This window comes from Electrophorus electricus, chromosome 6 (genome assembly GCF_013358815.1).
Source record: "Electrophorus electricus isolate fEleEle1 chromosome 6, fEleEle1.pri, whole genome shotgun sequence".
Taxonomy (NCBI): Eukaryota; Metazoa; Chordata; class Actinopteri; order Gymnotiformes; family Gymnotidae; genus Electrophorus; species Electrophorus electricus.
This window is the reverse complement of record NC_049540.1, coordinates 16,904,931-16,926,312: the sequence shown is the minus strand read 5'-3', so window position 1 is coordinate 16,926,312 and position 21,382 is coordinate 16,904,931. Positions and strand designations below refer to the sequence as shown.

The following is a 21,382-nucleotide window of genomic DNA, read 5'->3' as shown; positions in this document are numbered from 1 at the left end:
GCTGCACCGGACTGATAAGAGGCCAGCCTTCTCCAAGACATTCACACACACACACACACACACACACACACACACACACACACACACTACCCAAACTAGAGTGAAGAAGCACACAATGGAGAAGGGTTACACAGCCAGGCACAGTGCCCAATTCTATAGTCAATTAAGACGCACACAAACATGGCTGACACACAATCTGCTCACACAAATGACCATCCATCTCAACACAATAAATGTCCCTCAGCATGAAGCAGAACGCAGTGGATGTTTCAGTCCAGAGTGTCTCCCAGCCCTGCCAACCTGGTCTAGTCAGCAAACCCAATTCTTAGAACATCATAACATGATACGGATGTTACAAAAATTAAAGAAAGCATCTAAAAGTAAACTTTGCCTGAACCAGTGAGGTTCCTATGTGTGTAAAAAGCTCATGTGGTAAACAAACATACTTGGCAGGGCAGATGTGTACATTTCCCCCCGAGACTAAAGATTGGCATCATTTCCCTCTCCTGTGCATGAGACACATATCGAGCTGATCACATGCATTTCAGTGCACTGCAGTCAACTTTCAATTTGTTGAGGATTAGCTACCGAAAAAAAACAAAAAAAACAAAAAAAACCCAAAAAAAACCAGCGACAACTATTATCCCACAACGCAGTGTTTCCCAGCCTCGGACTTGGAGCACCCCTGTACTGCACATTCTGGAGTGTTCCCTGCTATAACATCTGATGAGACTGTAAAAGAGGTGACTTTAAAACATGCAGTGCACGAACATTCCAGCACCAGAACAGGAAAACGCCGGCAGAGATTCGCAAATAACACCCTAGATACAAAGGTACGCAATTTAATTCACTGTCAAAGTCATTCATGTCACCTGAGGATTCTTCCATTTTATTAATTTTCCATTCATAGTCTACATGAGATTCAATTAGAAACAATAGTGCCTAGGAAATAGCAGAGAGGGGGGGAGGGTTTTTTTTTTCACAGTGGGAAGCAAGAAATCCGAAATTGTCACAAAAATGGTGCTTATATAATAGGCAGCTGACAGGTCCAATCCATACAGAACTCAAAAAAAAAAAAAGTTTTTTTTTTTTTTTAAATCGCTCAGCGTTTTTATGATCGTACAAAAGTAGGGCTGAAAAAATAGACAATGTCTGCAATTAGAGATGTGATGGTGAAGCCCGCAAACATAAAAGCTATGTAACTACCACATGCCTAAATGTAAATGACAGCAATGATAAAGATAAGGGCCGAATAGTCATTACTGTTGAACTAAGCAGTCATCATCAATACAATCAAAGAGTGGCCTGCCTGCTGCTTCACTGCACTGACAGCCCCCTAATCTGATCTTACTGATAACATGGAAGGAGATCTTCTGCAGATGTTCTGTTAGTGCCAGGCTATTTTAGCATTAGCATCTTGGGTCATGGCCAAACACCATATAATGCCACCAAGGCCATTTCAGAACTTGTAGAAACTGTGGTGGCAGCTTTTCCTCATGAAGATTCCCGAGTCTCATTGGATTATGTAGACCAGAGTGTCTCCGATGTCCGCCCTCAGGCCGTTGTCGCTCACGTGCACCGTCCTCTCGTCCAGGTCGACGTGGAAGGTGGACTTGTCCGAGAGGGTGAGCTTGCCCTGCTCTTCTCTCCCCAGCACGGGGATTCTGCGGGGGCCAAGCGCCGGGTCCTCGAAGCGCATGAGCTTCACTCTGGATAAGTCTGAGTGAGAATGGTAGTGGGGTTAGAGGCATGGCCATGGCAGCTTCCACTGACTGTCCGTGGGTTTGTTCGATCCATGCACACGACTCACTGATTACTTTGACCGGCACAACGCGCTCTGGGTGAAAAACTGCACTGAGAACACTAATCTATTAGAGGCTCTTTAAAACGTACAGTAATACAAATCAAGACATAATGGTCCAAGTCAGTGAACTGACTTTTTTAAATTACGTTTTTTTTCTTTGGCGAGCAGGTGCTTGAGAATCAATGAATTAAATTATAAAGTCTAACAAAAAAGGAAACCTTGTTATCACAATTGCATCAAATTATTTCCACTTTTATTTATATATATTTTTAACATAATTTAAAAAGAAATGTAATAAGCTAACGCAGTCTTACCCTTGATACCTCTGTTGGCTCTAGCAAGCCTGCGGATTATACTATCCTTGCTGTCTCCCTGCCGGATGTCGATCCGGGTGGAGAAGAGTCCATTGGATGGCTGAGGGTTCAGCAGGGATACGGACACTCCAGGCTGGGGGGGGGAGGAGATGCTTCCTGTTTAAATGATGTCACTAACCCTTCACCAACATTGGCCTGTTGGTAATTACCCTAACGAACGGGACAACGCTGGAATCTACATTCACTTTACTATAAACATTACTTTATTAGAACTACTGTACACTACAGTCTATAACCCAGCTACTTCCATGCACAGCTGGTCATCCTCCCTCGATGCCAAGTTTTTGACCATAGTACTGCTGCTGACTATTTTTAGTGACAGGCCCAACCCAGCAGCAACACTGATATGTTAAACCTCAGAAATGCAGCTGTTCTTGATAACACTCATGCCAGCAGAACACCATAGTATTACCATGTCAGTGAGCGTCACTGCTGTGTTGAGCAACCCAAATAATGTCACCAGTGGTCCTGTGGCTCAGAAACTGGCCAATGAACACAAAGTCTGACACATTGTGCATGACAAAGATACAGTCTGTGGTGTACCCATAAAGTCTCTGGTGAGCGTTGCTATAATACGGGTAGGGGAAGGAGGTAATAGATAGTGCCTTTTGGTACCATGTCAGATCAGTTTTATGAGTCATCATCTACAAACCTCCACAAGCCTGACTTCAACTCATAAAGCTCTTTAATGCCCAAATGCCTGGGCAGCACTAGCAACACAGTAGGGGCGTAATGGTACACAGAAGTCACGGGTCAGTTCACACCAGTTTGGACGTCACGGTTCAGTATAACGGGAATAGAGCCAAAAAAAAAAACCTGCAAATGCAGACGGTTGGGTTTCTCTCCATTTATTTTCATAAGACAGTAGTGCAAGTTACAGTTTGTTCCATAGAGTGACTGTAAAAGATAGACGATTGGCACATCTGGGTGAAGTTTATGGCTTAAGGTTTCAGGTGGAACTCGTGCTTACAAAATTTGACTCTGCATTACATTCATCGATCTCCACATAAGGGTCACCGCATATTCTCTGCAACATGCGTACTGTGATGGTTCAGGACCAATAAACGTACAATAAAACCCACAATGCGGAGAATGTAGCTACAATTAGCCTCCCAATCTCACCCTATGTAGCGGAGGGCTCGAGCAAGGGCGAAAAGTGAGAAAGGCTAGATGAGATTTTTATTTATTTTGTTTTTTGCACGGGCAGGCAAGCGCTTGAGTAGTGGGCCTTACCTCTGATCTGAAAACACTGAATGGTTTCCCTGGGCAACAGTCCTCCTTCACTTTGTCATCAGCCTCGGAGGTGAACAGCACATCTATCTGATCCAGCTATATATATATATATATATGAATGAATATGAGAGAGAGAGAGAGAGAGAGAGAGAGAGAGAGAGAGAGAGAGAGAGAGAGAGAGAGAGAGAGAGAGATTGATTATCTAGGTCTATTTTTGAACATGAAAATAGATGTCATTAGGAGTAATTCTGGGAGGCTTGTGAGCTGGCCAGAAAAGTGCCTTGAAATCGTCAAATTTGTGCGACTCCACTAAAAGGTAAGCACTTGGTGGATTTGGTTTCACATAGTAACTTATCCATTTCACCAGTCACGAGTCTTTGAAACAGTTGTTACATAGCGTGGTTGTCCCGCTGTCTACCTCGAGGGAGTTCGTCAGGTAAACAATGTTCTCCAGCAGAACTGCTCGCTCATCAAACTCCAGCTCCAGCTCTAACACCCTAGGTCCCGTCTTCTCCAGGTTGTCCTGACAAACACGTGCACACAAAAAAAATAGGTTTTTGGTCAAACTGTAGGATTGTGTGACGCCTTAAAAAAAAAAAAAGCCTCTCTCTCTCCAATATTATTTATTTATATTATATTACACACACACACACGAGAAATATTATTACACAATGTAATATAATCTTACATGACGTGAAAACTAAACCTTTTGGTTTGTTATTTAAACCACATAGCATCTACAGCACATATTAAAATGAGTGCAGTGTCAGCTGTCAGCCAGTGCCTGTACCTTAATCATGGCCACAAACGGCATCACCCGCTTCATGTGCTTTTTCAGCTCCGGCATGACACCCAGCTCCATGGCGATGACCTTGTTGTCAGGCAGGGCTCCGCTGTTGCTCTGGGAACCAAAACGAGACGAGCGAGACACACACAGTGAGCCCTGGATGGCATTATGTCACCCTCAGTCGAGCCCCTTGTTTGGAAGGCTTTTCTTGACAAAGGTGAGCACGGCTAAAGCCCTAAAATGGCCACAAAGGATTTTCAGGATTATTTTTGTTTTAAATTAAAGAACATGCGATTTCTTTGGATGGATTGACAAAATGGCAGCTGAACTTGGGGGGCGAAAACTCTAAGCATGGCCCAATTACAATCAATCAACTTATGATTTTCAATAAATGCTTTTAGAATTAAAACTAATGATCTTGTGTTATCTTTATGTTTTGTCATTCAGGGGAAATAATGAAAAAATAAGGCCCTAGACAGCTGAATGGATTGTCCAAAAAAAAAAAAAAAAGTTTTATACATAAAGTATGTAAATTATCTTAAAACATATGGCCTTGTTCACACTGCAGGCAAATCTGATTTTTTTTCGTTAATCATATTTTTAGACTGAGCGTGCCCAGATTGCAGAAGTTACAAGTGACCAGATCCAGTATGTTTAATTGGACTGTAGGCTCATTTGCTTTCATATCCACATTAGTTGTCATAGTAACGATGCAAGCATGCAAACGCTGTCTAGTGTGAGGCCAACGAAATGCTGGCTATCTAGCTAGCACTCTGGAGATGTCATTGTGAACTATTGCATTCTTAAAAACATTATATTATATATCCAGACAGAAATTCAGAGGGTGGCTTAAATCTGTTGTTGCTGGGTAATGCAGTTAGGTGAGGTACACGGACCTGTGCTGTTTGTGTTATTTCAGATCTTGTTATTGCACACTTATTATGTGGGAGGGGGAGAGAAAAGATTCCACATGAAATCCCTTCTGACTGCTTAAATAGTCGCACTAGAAAATATTTGAATTTGCTGTGCATCTGATTTCATATGACTTTGTAGTGCAGTATGCCCAACATCTTTCCTGCGCAAATGGAAAATATCTAACGTGTATATAAAAGAGACAGAAAAAGAACAAAAGCTGTCTAAATAACGCTTGCCTTTGACACTCTCACACTTGACATGAGGCTAGTTGACTTCAAGCCAACTACACTTGGAAAATCCAAAAATCTGGAGTGTTGGATTGTGTATACAGTGGTAGAACCAAGTCTGCAGGCAACACCACTCATGCAGCATGCTGTGAAAAGAACAGTCCTACTGTACTTTAGGGAAATCCCTCTGAAGTACACTCAAATGAATGAAAATCATTAACGGCCCATGACTTGACCCTTTCAAAAGGATCCACTTTAAAACAGTGCACATTTCACAGTGTGTTAGAATGCACCTTATTTTTTAGACAGTGCCTTCAAAAACGAAATACTGCAGTAACAAAAGGTCATTCTCCTCAAACTGACACTCTGGAACAGGGGAAGAGTTATCAGCCATTTTGATTGTTTTTTTTGTTGCAAGGCCTCAGTCGAACGATTTCGTGTTTATATCTTCTGTAAAGGATGACATTAAGCCTTACCTTGTAGTGTCTACCCAGGACAGAGAGGGCGCTGTGCTGCCAGGGTGGGTAGCTCTTTGCCACGTAGACAGTGCAGTGAGTGGGTCTGGCTGGAGGTTTACTGTATCCTTTCTGGGGGGGGGGCAGAATAAATGAGCTTGCCAAAACCATCAGGTATGATTAACCATAAAATATGATGTCCCTATAATTAGTTTCTCTTGGATGTAAATTCCTCTTTAGTTTAGGCTTCAAAATTCTGTATACCATTACAAAACCCAGTAACGCACTAGTGTGGATTGTATCAGTAATTTCAGTTTCTCTGGGACTGGTTTTCACACAGGTACGTTTCATTTATAAATGTCAATTTGGCCCTGGCAGCAGTCGTTTGCTACTATTTTTGTGCACTGAACCATTCAGACTTACCCAAGCCCCCTTTTCCCCTAAAGCCCAGCTTTCTACATCAGAACCCGACATCCATTACCACACGGTGGCGATGACATGGCTGAGAAAAGCCTGCCCTCCCCCGCCCCCGGGATGGCACTGTTAATGGCGTCTGAAAGAGACGAGGTGCCACCTTGAAAGCGAGGGGTGGGGATGGGGGGGGGTTGCTCATTCCTTTTTTTTTTTTTTTTATATGGTCAGTGAAGACACGGAGCTCCCAGAGCGCTCATACCGTGCGGCATTTGTTGCCTCGTGTCTGCTTGGCGCCTCGGGCTGACTCCGTGCGTGTCCGCTCAGCATAAAGCCTAACCAGACACTGCCAGGGAGGGGCTTGGACCATGCCCGAGGCAGAGTCACTGCAATTGGTTCATGAGCGAGATTCTGAGCTTCTTTGGGCTGCTTGCTGGGGCATTTACTCTGGGCTGAAAGGCAATGTGCAGCTGGGTGATTTAGGTTCACTAGTATGGAAGCGTTAGGGTCAGGTATGGCCAATGAGACATTTACAGGATGTGCAAAAGGCGATGTATTAATAAGAGATCGGATGTGTTGAAGAGGCGGTGATGGGTGGAGAATGGAAAGAGGGAGCTAGAAAACCGGACAGAAGTCAGTGCTGACCTGGATTCAGTCCTTTATTCAGCTGAACACATGATCAGGGAGCTGGAGGATTTTGGGGGTGGAATCAGGCACTGCAAGTGGCATAATTCTAACAGCAAGAGCTAGACTGCAAATGTTGAACATTTGCAGAGACTGAGTCCACCCTGACTTTATGGAAGCTTGCAGGCAAGACATTCTGATGCCGGTCACAAATTACACCGTTTCCCTAAGGGTTTGTATCAGGGCATTTTCTTTTGACCTTTCCTGATTGTGATTAGCTTGCTTAATAACTTCCACATACAGTAAGGTGCGCACACACTACCTTGTTCTTAGGAGGCTGCATGTAGGCTTTGAGGCGCAAACGAAGGTCATGGGCGGTCTCCATCAGGTACTGTGAAGATCGGATCAGAACCTCGTCTACTGGGCCAGCCACAGGCCAGCTAGCCTTCATCAGCGAATCACTCTGTGGACCAGCAGCAGCATACAGTCAGGCAAAGCCACTGTTTAAAAGCATACCTAGTGAACAAAACTGCATTTTCGTGGTCAGTCCCAAGAAGACTTATTGTATCTAATGGGCAAGGAATTTTGAAACAAATTGTCGTATTTCTCTTGCCATGGAGAACATACATAACTTCAAGGTGATTGAATTTACTGCTCAGTCTGATTTCATATGTCCCGCCCCATTCAAATAAACCCTCCCACTTGGTCATCCTTCCAGTGCAGTGCACGTTTGTGATTATTGCACCATTGCAAAACGCCCTCCCCACCCCCAGGGGGCCATAGGGAGCAGTCATTAGCATACAAAATCAACAGACAGAAAATCACCTTTCTTCACAGTAGCAGAAACAGCAGAAACACTAACATCTGCACAGATATGTTGCACTGCGAAAAAGAAAACAAAACCCACTTTTACCAGTGTTTGTGGCACACGAATCTACTTTGCTGATTACAGTAGCACAGTTGAAAAACAATTCCTTACTGTATGAGGAGACAAACAAGAGAGAAGTGACAATTGCTTTCTCTGAGCAAAACCATACTATGGTGGAAACTGGGTAGTAGTGATCATGATTTCCCACATATAAATAGAATGTGCACAATACAACTAAAGACGTGTGGTCAGAGTCTAGAGGATGTGATGGTACAGGACCAACACACGGCCAGGCACCAGGCTCTGAGAACTTTAAACACACACACACACAAACACACCTTCCCCAGTAGGGCCCAAGTGTATTCACACAGATGGGGGCAGATGGGCGCCAGCAGCAGGGTCTGCTTCTCAATAAACTGGAACACCAGGTCTCGGTGCATGCCCTCGATGGCCAGCTCTCTGTATTTATCTTTTGCTGCCTGGGAGGTGTTAAAAGGTGTTAAGGCATAAATTATGTTTGGTCACAATTCAGTGATTAGGGTCCAGAGAACACATTTTATTTAGGAGACAGAATACTGTTTGTGTGTGTGTGTGAGTTACCTGGAACTCAAAAAATCCACTCTTTAGTGCCTCTTTGTACATCATCCTCTCATAGTGCTGCTCAGTCTTCATGATACCCGAGTTCATTTCACTAGAGACAAAGAAGGAATCAACTTCTGACATTTTGCATGAAAAAGATATTCAAAGCATCTCCACAAGCGGCGATGCCAGATGGTGGTCCATTTCCCAAAATGCCAGCGACGCCCACCCAGCTTTAGGAGATGGCAGAATGGACCAGGAGCTCACGGACACACACACGGACACGGACACCAACCATTTAGGGCAGCGTTTACCTAGCGAACACCCGGTCGTTGAAGGTGTCTGGAGGCCCGGTCCTCAGGCTGTTTTGGTTGGCGATCATCTCCTTGACCCACTCCACCCAGGTGTAGAGGCGTAGGATGCCAGCATCAGCCATGGCTTCCACAAAGTTGGCGTCCTCCACTGTGTCTCCAGCGTCGGCCAGGGCCAAGCGCATACCTGGGGGAGAGAGGAGAACCACAGCAAGATCTTTATCCTGCTTATTTATATAAAAATAAATAAATAAATAAATAAATCTTAGCACAGGAACTTAATAGCAATTAAACAGTTGCGCAACTGGTTTCTTAAATTGCAGTTTGCATAAACTTGTTTGGGGGCCATATGGTCTAATTAATTCAATTAAGTGACTAAAGAAAGAAAGCAAACAATTTTTTAAAAAAATGACAGACTATAATTGGTCCAGTTGGCATCATAACATTTTACAGACCAGGAAAAACAAGTACTTGTACTGACTTTCTAACCTCCATTCCATGCTGTTCATAATATATTGCATATTTCTCTTAGAGAACCATATATCTCCATAAATAAGACAGGTACATACTACACATTTACATTTTACACATACATACAAATGTGCACGTGCACGCACACACACACACAAAAAAAAGTGTGTGTGCATGCACACAGACACAAGCACACATTCTCTGATGAGAGCCCGCCAGACGTCCACAATTCTGTCCAGATGGACTATTCTATTCTCAGACTTCAGATGAAACTGAACAGAACTCAGTCATGACGACTCACTCCCCTGGGGTAATCTCATTCTGTTCATTCAGCCCCAAAACGTCAGAAACGCAAACAAATGTCCATCCGTCTCATGGCTCAGTAAACATGGAACATGCCTCACCAGCTTCTTAGAGGAGGGTAGACAAAACAAGGCAGACATGAGGAATGGTCGAGTGTGGCAGATGTGTTCGGGAGCACTCACCATCTGCAGAGAACTTAGCAATGGCTTGACTCAGGGTGAGGAAGTTGCCAGTGGATTTGGACATCTGTTGAACACAAACAGAGTTTATCAGGTGGATGGACTACATAATAAGCGGTCACACACCCAGACAGAAATTGACAATCTCAGTTTTTCATAAATGATGTAGAAGGGGGGGGGGGGGGGGGGGGGGTGTTTAAAAGTCACCTTTTCAGAATTTAACAAGAGGTGTCCATTAGCACGAACTGCCTTGGGCCACTTTCCACTGCAAGAAAAAAAACAAATTTTAAATCTTTGCATGAGCCATTCCGTGAAACCGGTCGAAAACACAAAGTAGGGCTGGTCACTTTACATGCAAGCTTCTGTCCACATGTTTCCATAAGAGACTACACAAGTGTTGGACAGGTGAGACATTTGACTGCTTCTGTTCATGGTTGTGGACCATGTTAATGTGAACTAACTTGCATTAAGAGTCGGCATAATCTACAAAGCAGAAATTATTTTGTATAAGAAAAAAGGGGTTGATGGAGCAGAGAATGAAACACAGTCAGGAAATGTCCTGTCATGAAAGAAGGCTGTGAAAGGAGCAGCCAGAAAGTTGACAGCAAAGTCTGAGAGAAAGTCAATCAATTCCTATCCTAGGCTGTGCTGCACCTTAAAATGCAAGAGCAAAGTGACAGATTACTGTTTTACATTTTCAGTAACTCTGAACAAGTTGAGGTGCATTTAGAAAAAGCTCTTAAGCAGAGAACTCTCAAATATGGGAACCTATAGTCTTAGAAACTACAATTCTCAATTCTTTTTAAAAATAAAGTTTTGTAGAATGCACCACCTGTCGTTAGGCCACATAGCCACATGGTTGTAGAGGTAGTAGGAGAGATGGTTAGGCACCAGGTCTTTCCCAGAGATACGGGCATCCACAGGGTACCAGTACTCAAACTCCCTCCTCATGGCGAGCAGGTGCTCCTTGGGGATGTCCGTCTTGGGGAAGGGTGCCGTTTTGAAGAAAATGAAGTCCCACACCTCCCTGCTCATTTGCTCCGGTCTATGGAAGGAAAACAGTGTTTACTGTTGCTGTTTTCTGAGTCTTCATAGAATTCTAGTGGCATTTTATTCAAAGGAGCATTTGATTACAAAGAGTATGCACATAACCCTTTAACATGACATAGGAAGAAGGTGCATACCATTTTTTCTCCTAAAGAATTCCTTCTTTCAATCAGCTTTTTCAAAGCACAAAATCATGTAGATTAAATGTATGGCAATTAACGCCCGCATCATACTGGCACTGCCAGCTGGCTAGAAAATTCACCATGTTCTTGTGGCTACGTCTACGGCAAAGATGTTACTTTGTGTAAAAAAAACAAAACAAAACCACCAAGTAGCTTTTTTTTCCTGGGCAATTAAGTCGCTGGTGGCCTTCTATTAAGCAGCCCCCCCCCCAGTCTGCAGTCCACCCAGAGAATGGGCATGCGGTACCTGATCCCCAGGGGAGACGGGCCCTGCCCGCTGAGAGTACCACCCTGGAGCAGGTGGGCCACGGTGTAATAGGCCATGTAGATGGTGGAGTCTGACAGGGACTCGATCAGCCACTGCTCATCCCATGGCAACCGTGTTCCTATGGAAACAAAAAGAAACACAAAAGAAACTCAGAATAAATAAAGAATTTTTAAAAAACAAAAACAAAAACAAACAAACAAACAAACAAACAAAAACAGACACTATGAGAGAACTGCAGGTGAAATATTGAGTGGTTCTGACACATAGACGGTCATTAGGGGGAGACCAGGCATTTCAGTTGACAGTGGTGATTAATTCCAGCTATGATTTGAAACAGCCTTTAGAAGCTAATTTTAAAAAATAAAAATAAAAAAACAACCATTTTTATCAAAGAGAAAATATTCTTCTGTCAATAGGATGGCAAGAAAAGAGCTTCTAGCAACAATAACGATGTATTGATGAGAGGAGAGGGTTGCTAGAAAAAAAAAAAAGTGGATCTGGGTATTGCAAAAACGCCTTCACCATTCCATTTCCCATTTTCCTTGAAGGTGGAACCAAAGACTTAGTACCGAAACTTCAGGGCACCTGCTGGATCGGTTCTAAAGAGGCAGAGAGAAAAGCAGCCTCACCTAGACCATATGTTCTGGAGCATGCATGCTCCTGAAGCCAGGCTAGTGTCGCCTCAAAGTTCTTCCTGGTCTCATCGCAGAACCTTTGAAAACGTGGATGACAATGAAGAGTCAGGCAGCTTTCTGGTTTAATGGTGCGCCACACTTGTGAGTGAGCGATTCTGCTCGTCTTTGGAAGCTTTGTTTTACGTGACTTGTGAAGCCCATAAGAAGCCGCGTGCGTGAAGTGCCCTTACGTCTCCATAGGCTCCAAGGCGTTCATGGCCTGCTGCTTCCACGCTTTGTCCCCGTAATCCAGGTACCTGTGGCAGATAAGAACACCTGGGTCAGGGGTATAAGGGACAAACAGGGGCTGTGGATGCGCAATCAGCTACGAGCCAGGCTCAGGAAGTCGAAGCAATGCAGGTTTAATACTGCCTCATAGTCTAGCTCAATCCAGGATGTGCGGGAGGGGGGGGGGGGGGACTAAAAAAAAAGAAACAGCGAAAAAAAAAAAAAAAAATCAAGCAAAACACCACCAACAACAAAAAAACCCTCATCCAGATTTGGGTGGGGTGGTGGGAGTTGGTTATCAGGAGCTTTGCCCATCGCAATGAGGATTTTATCCCAGTTAATCTCGAGCTGTTCCACATTCTGCTGAGACTGTGACTAGAGGAACAACGTTAAAGAGGAACTGAACAACATTCTTGCTCAAAGGTTTTATCTTCTGGGGTTTTTCTGTATAATCGAATGCAGCGTTTCCACTGAGGGAGCCCATTTCTGTGACTGTGTTTCGGACAGACAATTTAATCTTCTATCGGCTAAACAGGCGACAGCTGTGCCTGTCTCACTCAGAAAGGCTCACTCACCACTGGTCACACAGGGCCACTACACACTCATCTGCCGAGCGAGACATCACTTGCTTCTCTGGTTCCATGTAAATCATAGCTTCATCCTGACAAATGCAGAGTTATTTTTTTACTTAATTGGACAGAATTTATTTACATCAATAATAAATAAAATGTGTCTACAGTGACAATGAACCAAACTATAAACGTAAAGCCTCTTCATGGGGTACCAATTGACCTATACGATCATTTACATCATTGCTTATGCTGTCCTGAAAATATGAAGCTCTTCTTCAAATCAGGATTTATTAAATATAATATAAAATGTCTACTGTTGCGCACACACACACACACACACACACACACACACACAAATCAACCTTGTCAACCATCATCTTCTGAATGGGCTTCTTCACATCCTGGACCCTTTTTCCCTTAAACTCTTCAACCAGCATAATCTATGGGGGGGGGGGATATAATACAGTCATGTTGATGATGAAGATGATAGTATTAGTAGAGGATTCCTGGGCTTAATGCTGCAGCCTTACCCCTTCATAGAAACCTTTGAGGTAGACCAGCTCTTTGGCCTCGGCCAGCTTCTCCCGGTCATTCTGGCTCTGGATCTTCAGCTGGTCACAAACCAGTGGAGCTGACAAGTTCCCATAGCCTGGGATCTCAATGATGGACACCTGGAAGATCAGAACAGAGGCCTGGCTCAGCTACGAGGGTTCTTTAGCATACACGGACGTTCCCAATCGTCCGCTCAGAACCTGACAGAGTCTGAGCGATGGAAGGAATGGTCAGGGGGATGCTCCTTACTGGTTCAAACGGGAGGACCATGTGATCAGCGATTCCATATTTCTCTCTCAGGGCCTGCCGAGAAACAAGCAGCCATTTGGTAATACGGCAACGGTCAATGTTCAGGACAATAAAGATGCTTTAAAAAAAAAAGTAGTCACCTGTTTCTTTTTGATGTCTCTTAGCGCAGCAATGTCATCAGGAGCATCAGACGGGACGCTGGTGACCACTCCCGTGCCTAAGGTCACAAAGGAGACATCAGTAATCCACAGGTCTCACAAACCACTCAGACTAGATGCTTCAACATCTCACACAGCTACTAGAACCTGCCAGTCTGCTAAGAACAGGCTGCAAGAAGGCTCTAGCAGATCAAAATAAAGAACACTAACAGCTCCGGACACATTTGATTCAGTCATGGTGGGGACATCACGGGTGTCCGGGGCTGTGCTGTAGCAAACTCCTGCGCCAGTCGGAGTAAGAGAGAAACAGCTGTATTGAGGCGTAGCTAGGGGGCCTTCTCTGCACCGCCCTAACTCTACACATCTCCACACTCCATTACACCTTGTTTGTCTGGGCTCAAGGTTGAATATAAGCCTGCCTTCACTATGGATGTTAGGAAACAAGGGGAACTGGCCCAGGGCCTATAAAGAGAGGCAACTCTTTTGGTAGTGGTAATGTGATGCACAGTTGAGCAGGGCGAAGAGGAAGGATTTTATTGGGTACCTTTGTCTTCTTTGATGGTAAGCATTGGCAGGGCGTAGATGGTTTTGTAGAAGGTGAGAGGGGCACTCAAGGCGCAGCCAAGAATGTCCTGCAGACAAGGAATGGAGAATTTTACAAGTGAGCATCTGCTAAACTATGTAGAGCAGAAGGAACAGAAAGCATGCAGTACACATGCGCCAAGAGCTTAGAGCACTAAATGTTCTGCAGCAACCATCTGACGAAGAGTTAACCATAGATTCCTTCGTTCCCTTCAGAAAAGCGTCACTGTTCTAGGATGTACTGCAGCCATTAGCCAAGGTAGACTTGCACTGCTGAACTGTCATTCCCTTACAAATAAAGAATTAATCTTCAATTATTTAATCACTTCTTACATACATGGCTACTATCGGAGACATGGCAACACCACCAGGATAATCATTTTCTATGACACCACCTGGTTATTAATGCATATCAAAACCCCATTTGAAGGCTAATGGTGGGGGGGGTTGCCTGCTATGTATTACTGCATTTTGAAGATCACAGAAGTTGTTTTTCACAATGTTTTCTTCATTTGAATGCATGCTGCTGACAAGAAAATAAAAAAATAAAAATAAAAAAATAAGTGGGTTCACTCTCACTGTCGTCCCATGTCTGCCTACAAGTTTCTGCCAGAATTGAAGGAATTGCTCAGCACTATGCCTTATATCTCATACTGAGAGATTTTAATATACTTGTTAATAAATTGAAACAATCAAGGATATATAACAGCCTGCTATCTTCGACACCCATAGTCATAGCCAGTTACTTGATTTGATCTGCTCTACCGGCCTTGACGACATTACGTGGTACCTTTGTTGTTATCTCTGATCATAACACTGAATGCAAGATTGAACACAATGTTCCTACTCCCTTTTGGGACCAACCTAAGAAAACATTTATACTGTATCACAATATTACAAGCCTCTCATTTTGCCCAGTCACTATTTTTCTCCCAGTCTCAGTTCCCATCTAAGGTCTCTGATTCTGAAGACATGGTCGCTGTAGAAACTCTAATGTATTGAATCATCATGCCATTTAAAAAGCAGGCAGGCTCCAGCTGCTCACTTCTTCTCATGGTATACTTCGGAGCTGGCAGTCAGAGAGCTGGTACCTGGAACATCCTTATGAGAAAACTGGGCTCACTGTACATTTAGAGGTCTAAACCAAGTATATGCACAAGCACTGGGAATGCCTAAATGCTGCTCATTCATGTTATTTGTACCATTACAAATGAGGGTGGAAGCAATTATAAAAATCTGTTTGCCATCATTAAGAAGTTCACTAAATCCTAGTCGCAGCTGAAAAATGAGGCTTTTCCCCCCATTTTTTTGAAAAAATTATAAACATCAATTCAATTCTGTTCTTTCCCAAATCTCAACCCCTGAATCTTCTGAGCATTTGTTAAATAATTTTACTAATGTTGACTCTCAATTTCTGAAATCATAAGTATATCTAACTCCTCCTCCGCCTCCTCTCAACTCAACCCTGCTCAAACATTCATTTTGAAATTCTGAAACTTCACTAGTTATTTCTTCCCATTTCATACTTAATAAATAAATCCCTAAAAAGGTCAGATATTCTTCCAATCCCTTTTAAAACAATGGTAGTTTCAACTCTCCTTAAGAAGACCAGCCAGTTTATTTGAATAATTATATGCCGAGTTCTAATCGTACTTTTCAGAAGGTACTGAAAAAGGTAGTTGCTATGCAGCTCAAGGCTTTCCCCTCCAAACACAATCTCTATAAGCCCTTCCAGTCTGCTTTTACACAACACACAGCTCTGAGACTGCCCTACTGAGAGTCATTAATGATTTTCTTTCAGTGGACAGTGGTGCACTTAGCATTCATCCTGTACTTGACCAGTTCTCTGATGGTTTAGGTCCTACTTCCCTGACAGGCAGCATTTTATTAGTATTGATACATCTTTGACTACCCCCATTACTCAAGGAGTACCTCAGGGTTCAGTCCTTAGTCCTATTCTCTTCATTATTTATGTGCTCCCTCTTGGTCAAATCATCAACAAGCATGGGCTTAGTCTTCTTTATTATGCCAATGACACCCAAATTTATGTTGGCACCAGATCCACCTCTGATCTGCCACCCAGTTCTCTCATGAAATGTATATTTGAGTTATAGAACTAGCTTTCCAATTTGTCAAGATAAAAACAAAACTGAAGTTCTTTTTTAACTGCCCCTAACTCTGTCTTCTAAATTTCCCAATTTTGTCCTGAATAAAGATGGTGTCACTATGGACAGTGAGTGCAGGTATGACAGTCTTGGTATACTGTTTGCAATATTGCTCATATCCATGCTCAGTGTCAAAGATACAACTACCTCTTCCAGAAACACACACCCATGTTTTCATTCTTTCTTGATTGTTTGCAATTCTCCCTTCACTGGTCTACAATCCAAAACCATAAACATACTACAGTATATTCAGAATTCAGCCACTAGGGTTCTCACTCAAAGCAAACATTCAGAGGCTACCACTCCAATCTTACACCATACACACTGGCTGCCCATTAATGTATGCATACGATTCAGACTACTCATTACCTTCAAGGCACTGAATGGGGTAGTGCCCTCCCAAAATTGTGGAACTCTTTGCCACAATACTTACCACCCATTTCTTTAATTAAAACCTGAAATAACCTCTAAACCATCCACTACTCATTAGTTTTGCGTTTATTTGCCTGTTGTTCATATGTACATCAATTTGTGTTCATTGTTGATCTTGTGTTTATTATGACCACTGTTCATCTGTACAGTAACCTTGAGCTCTGGAAAGACACTTTCATGTGTGAATAAATTAATAATAATAATAAATGTATTATTATTATTATTATTATTATTATTATTAATTTACAAAAAAGTATTTCTCTGTTCTTCCTTCCCTGCCATCATTACAAACTGCATTATAACTTGCAATGTCAAACAGATCTACTGACCGATAGTTTGGTAGGTAGATGTAAAACATTATCTCTAACAATCTGGTATAGAAAAAAGGGAAAGAAAAAAAAAATTTGTGGGCAGCTGAGAACATATGCATGTACATGTGCATGCATGTGTGTGCATGTACAGCTAACCTGGCCCATGATTTGTATGATGACAGGCACCACGCCGTTCTCCTTGGTGAAGCCCTGGTACGCCATGTTCCTGGCCGCCCTCTGTGTGCAGATGAACACGTCACTGCTGGCAGTCTCGAAGGCAATGTACTTCATGTCAGGTCTGATCCAGCAGTTGGTCTGCCCGAACATGGTCTCCGGCCTCAGGGTTGCTGCCACCAGGAACACACTCTTGCCTTTTAGGGCACTGGTGGAGATGGGACACAGAGGGGCAAGTCATGGCTTTGAGAGAACAAGTAGTTAACTCGTGCCGAGCTTAGCAATAACCTCCTAAAGCCGTCTGTCTTTTGGACACAAACAGGCCACTGTGCTGAACACCTAACTTAGTGCTGAGCAAATGTAATGGCAGGGATGTTCCAGGCACCTCTGTGCCAACAGAGATTGAGCTTGAACTGAAGCGGGTTTGTTTTGTATATTTTTGGGGTGTGGGGGCTCAGTTGCAAACCACTAGTCATGAACACACGTGACTAGACACAAATCAATAATGGAGCTGTGCAACTCGAACCATTAATGAGCTTAGTTGCAGGTGTTTTGGGGAACTGAATTAATATCAATAAAAAAAAAAAAAAAAAAAAAAAAAAAAAAAATTAAAAAAATGAGAACATAAAAATGATTGAAAAGAAATAGCTTCCCTGTGTTCTTGTCTCTAGCTATACTATTTTCCCACCTACTGGGCTGTACAAATAAGTGTTGTATTTCAGAGCATTGTAAACAAAGTCATAGATTTTAGTATTAAACCCAAATAGTAATTAACATTTCAATATACTATAATTTTTATTGCCAATATACTATAATCTGTATTGCTAAGTGCATTCTCACAATCTGGTGTACAGTTTATGTAGAAAAGCTACCCCTGTTAAGTCCGCTAACTGCAGTGATGCTGAGACTGGTGTAACATGCTCCCATCTCTGTCGGATGCTTCCACCACAAAGAGGCAACACGCTGCTGTAAAGCAAAGTAGACTTTGCTTAAATGATATGTTTGTTATGCAAAACATACTGGGCCGGGCTGTATAAGCCTATCCGTGAGTCCCTACCGATGAATGGGCACCACAAAGGCTGCATGGGCAACACTTAAAACATGTATGGTGGAACAATTGTAAAACAAACAAACAAAAGCCAGCATTTTAGTGAACCTCCAGTGATATATTTTCTCTTCTTGAGAGAGCAACAGTAATTAGAATTGTTTTTCAGGACACCCACAGAGAAATGAACTCAAGCCAGAGGGCAGCATCAGTATCACTTCTAAGACAAAGTAGTTAACTTTGGTTTAAGAAAAGAAAAAAAAAAAAACTGATTGAATTCTGTTACACCATCACTAAGGTAGAATATTTTATGCCAAGACCCACTCCCTCCCTACCACCCACACACATCAGTAACCAACTGTCCACCAGCCCCAGGGAGGAGACAGTTGCCTTGAGTAAGCCCTAGATTCTGTACCTTAGTTTTGCTGGGTAGGGTTCAATCATCTTCATTTTGATAAGGGTGTACTCTTGAGGGCCAACTCCCTATAACAGAAAAATAACATTCTACTTAGAAATAACAAATCTTTAAAAATGGTTTTAACTCTAAAAATAGTAAAAGTGTTAATAATAATAATAATAATAATAATTTATTATTATTATTATTATATAGGAGTAGCAGTAGCACACTAAATTTAGTTCAACCACAGTAACCCACCTCTCCAGTCTGCCTGTCATGGTCCATACAGGGCTGTCCATCCTTTGGAGAATAAATCGTATACCTGTAGTGTTGGATGAGAAATTGTCATTTCCCATGCATTTTAAGGCATCAACCACACCAAAAAAAAAATAAAAGGCAGCTTTAAGAACCTTACCTTTTCCCAAACTTGATCTTTTTCCTCTCTTTCAGAGTGACAAACTGCCACCTCACAAAGGAGTCATAGAAAGGGTTTACATCGGTTGTGATGAAGGACCGACGCCAGTCCACCTACACCACACAGGCTTTTTAGACCAACATTTCTGAGAAAACTTTCCTATGCTTTCAAATTCATTGTCAGTGCAGAAATCTAATTTTGTGTTACCTTATAGTTATGCATACCTAACTCAGTCTGACATGTCTTTTAGGTCAATATCCTTTCACACAGCAAAACCACCCATTACCCTGAAGAGTTAAACATGATGCGCGCCACATTAACATCCCCATGTGATCTCCCAATGCATGTGCTTTCTACCTTCACACCCATGCTCTTCAGGTCTTTCACTGCTATTGGGGGGAAGTAGTCCAGCCAGTGCTCCGCATGGGCAAATTTCACAATCTCCTCATCCCTCAGCCCCAAAGATTTCATGATGTCCCACTGGAACTTGGAACCACCGGCCTTTGCAGCTGCTTTACTCTGCCATGGGTTTGTATACGGAGAGATCTGCTAATGTGTCCGTCGCAATACAACACAGCAAGCGTTTAGGCTATACCAAACACTTGACCTGACAGACTTGCTGTATCCTCACCAACCACGTCACTTTAGTCTACACCAACAAACATTATGTAACGTGCCAAGTAATTGCAGCAAGGACATATATTCCAAAGTAATTTGGTATACAGATGGAGGTACATAGAAACAGCACAATTATTGGCTTATGAAAGAGACCCTGCAGTCCAATGTAATTTTTACCTTCTTCCCCTTTGCCTTGTCCTTGATTATGATCTCATCATTTGTCTTCGACTTATCTTCAGTTTCCTCGTCCTCTTCATCTGGGAACTCGGGTGGGTTGCCATAAAGCTCCATCTCTCGCTTTAACTTATCTGCACAAGCCTATGGTGACAAATTTATACTCTACATATACTTTTGTGTAGGTGGATGTGATGTGATGATTATATTCTACTGATGAAATCCTTTAAAGATAACACAAACCACTTACTTTGATGGGCATTCCAGTGCAATGCAGTCCAAATGGGAAAAGGCAACGTTTTCCCTTCAAACGCTGATACCCCATTGCAAACTGCAAGTCACATTGCAATAAACATGTTTCACATTTACATTCTTTAAGGAGTCCCTACATACTCCATTAGAGACGACAACGTATATGGTGATATGTAAGAAATCACCTTTAAACATCTTCCAAGGACAAAACTGGCCAATGATGATGAGCAAATGGGCAAAAACTTACCTCACACTTAGAAAGGCAGAATGTGTGACCAAGATGAAGCCTCCCATTCATGTACGGATAGGGGAAGGTAACAAAGTACTTGTTCTTACTGTGAAGTCAATGAGTCATTAAAAGAAAGTCATAGTCATTCTCAGTGACAGTAATACTTAGTAACAGCACTGAAATACACATGCATCGTGAACGTACCCATCCTCGGTGTTCGTCGGTGCCTCACACTGGAACAACTTTTCCTTTTCCCATTTCTGCTGGACCTCCTCCTCAATCTTCCGCAAGAAGTCGAGCTTTGCTGTACCTTTCCGTTCCTGAAACGGTGAGGGATCGTGAGTATACAAGCAGCGAAATACAAAATTAAAGTACGGACAGCTTGAAAATACTTCAGAATAAGAATAAAGAAAATGCGGTTGCATCAGAACTTGCAAACCGTTGGGTACCTAGTTAGCCAAATAGCTATGCGGAGCTCTGAGTGACAGCCCAGCATGCCCCAGCAAGCTGATTTAAAAGAACTAGCTAGCTAGCTAGCTAACCGCTAACGAGCGAGACATTTTTCCAGAATAACTAAAAGTCAGCAACATTCATGCACTTTCCCACCCCTTCCATCAACGCGCCTTACAAAATAATTCCTTTTTTCATTTATCGTTAGATTACATGCTTATTTTAAAACGACAGCAAAGTACCATACCAACATAAGTAACTTAGCACAAAAAGCGAGCAAGCTACCTAGCTAGCTAACATAGCTAGACAGCCTAGCAAGTTCACTAGTAGCATGTTTAACGGTTTCATAAGATAGCGTCTACGTTTTAACTTCAAATTAATGCACATGACCTGTCTAAAGTAATTATTATACGATTCTCAAAAGACGTCAACCCTACCGTCATTCTTATTTTGTTGTGGACAACTTTTGACGGGTGAGTAAAACTGAGGACCCACGCCACCGGCTTTTACGGGACTTTGCTGATGACACGCTTAGCAAGAGACAGCGCACTCGGGCGATGAGCATTCTGGGAAATGTAGTTCAATTGCAGCTGCATGCGGTACAAAGCAAAGCCATATATCACGTTACGCACTCAATCCACCAGCACAAAAAATATTACGTAGTTGT

General features: G+C 42.7%; 1 protein-coding gene across 1 annotated transcript; it reads right to left on the bottom strand.

Annotated features, from left to right (window-relative positions):
- Nucleotides 1-866: 866 nt before the first annotated feature.
- Nucleotides 867-21,257, bottom strand: lars1b (leucyl-tRNA synthetase 1b). Its single transcript, XM_035527155.1, has 32 exons — nt 21,153-21,257; nt 20,470-20,585; nt 20,284-20,371; nt 20,035-20,115; nt 19,788-19,928; nt 19,350-19,511; nt 18,993-19,105; nt 18,836-18,899; nt 18,596-18,663; nt 17,118-17,343; nt 14,016-14,103; nt 13,454-13,530; nt 13,314-13,367; nt 13,043-13,183; nt 12,875-12,952; nt 12,516-12,601; nt 11,904-11,969; nt 11,668-11,750; nt 11,018-11,156; nt 10,374-10,586; nt 9,749-9,806; nt 9,545-9,608; nt 8,592-8,775; nt 8,299-8,389; nt 8,037-8,177; nt 7,153-7,293; nt 5,817-5,927; nt 4,202-4,312; nt 3,830-3,934; nt 3,412-3,507; nt 2,119-2,251; nt 867-1,719 (listed from the first exon to the last, which is right to left on the bottom strand). The coding sequence occupies exons 1-32, from the start codon at nt 21,156-21,158 to the stop codon at nt 1,514-1,516; spliced, it is 3,531 nt and encodes a 1,176-aa protein (XP_035383048.1). The 5' UTR covers nt 21,159-21,257; the 3' UTR covers nt 867-1,513.
- Nucleotides 21,258-21,382: the final 125 nt, after the last annotated feature.

Bases quoted from the DNA above. Each gene is read 5' to 3' on its own strand.
- lars1b (XM_035527155.1), bottom strand. The intron at 4,313-5,816 runs GTAAGGCTTAAT...TTTGGTTCCCAG, and splicing joins TCCTGGGTAGACACTACAAG to AGCAACAGCGGAGCCCTGCC. The intron at 1,720-2,118 runs GTAAGACTGCGT...ATTCTCACTCAG, and splicing joins AGCCAACAGAGGTATCAAGG to ACTTATCCAGAGTGAAGCTC.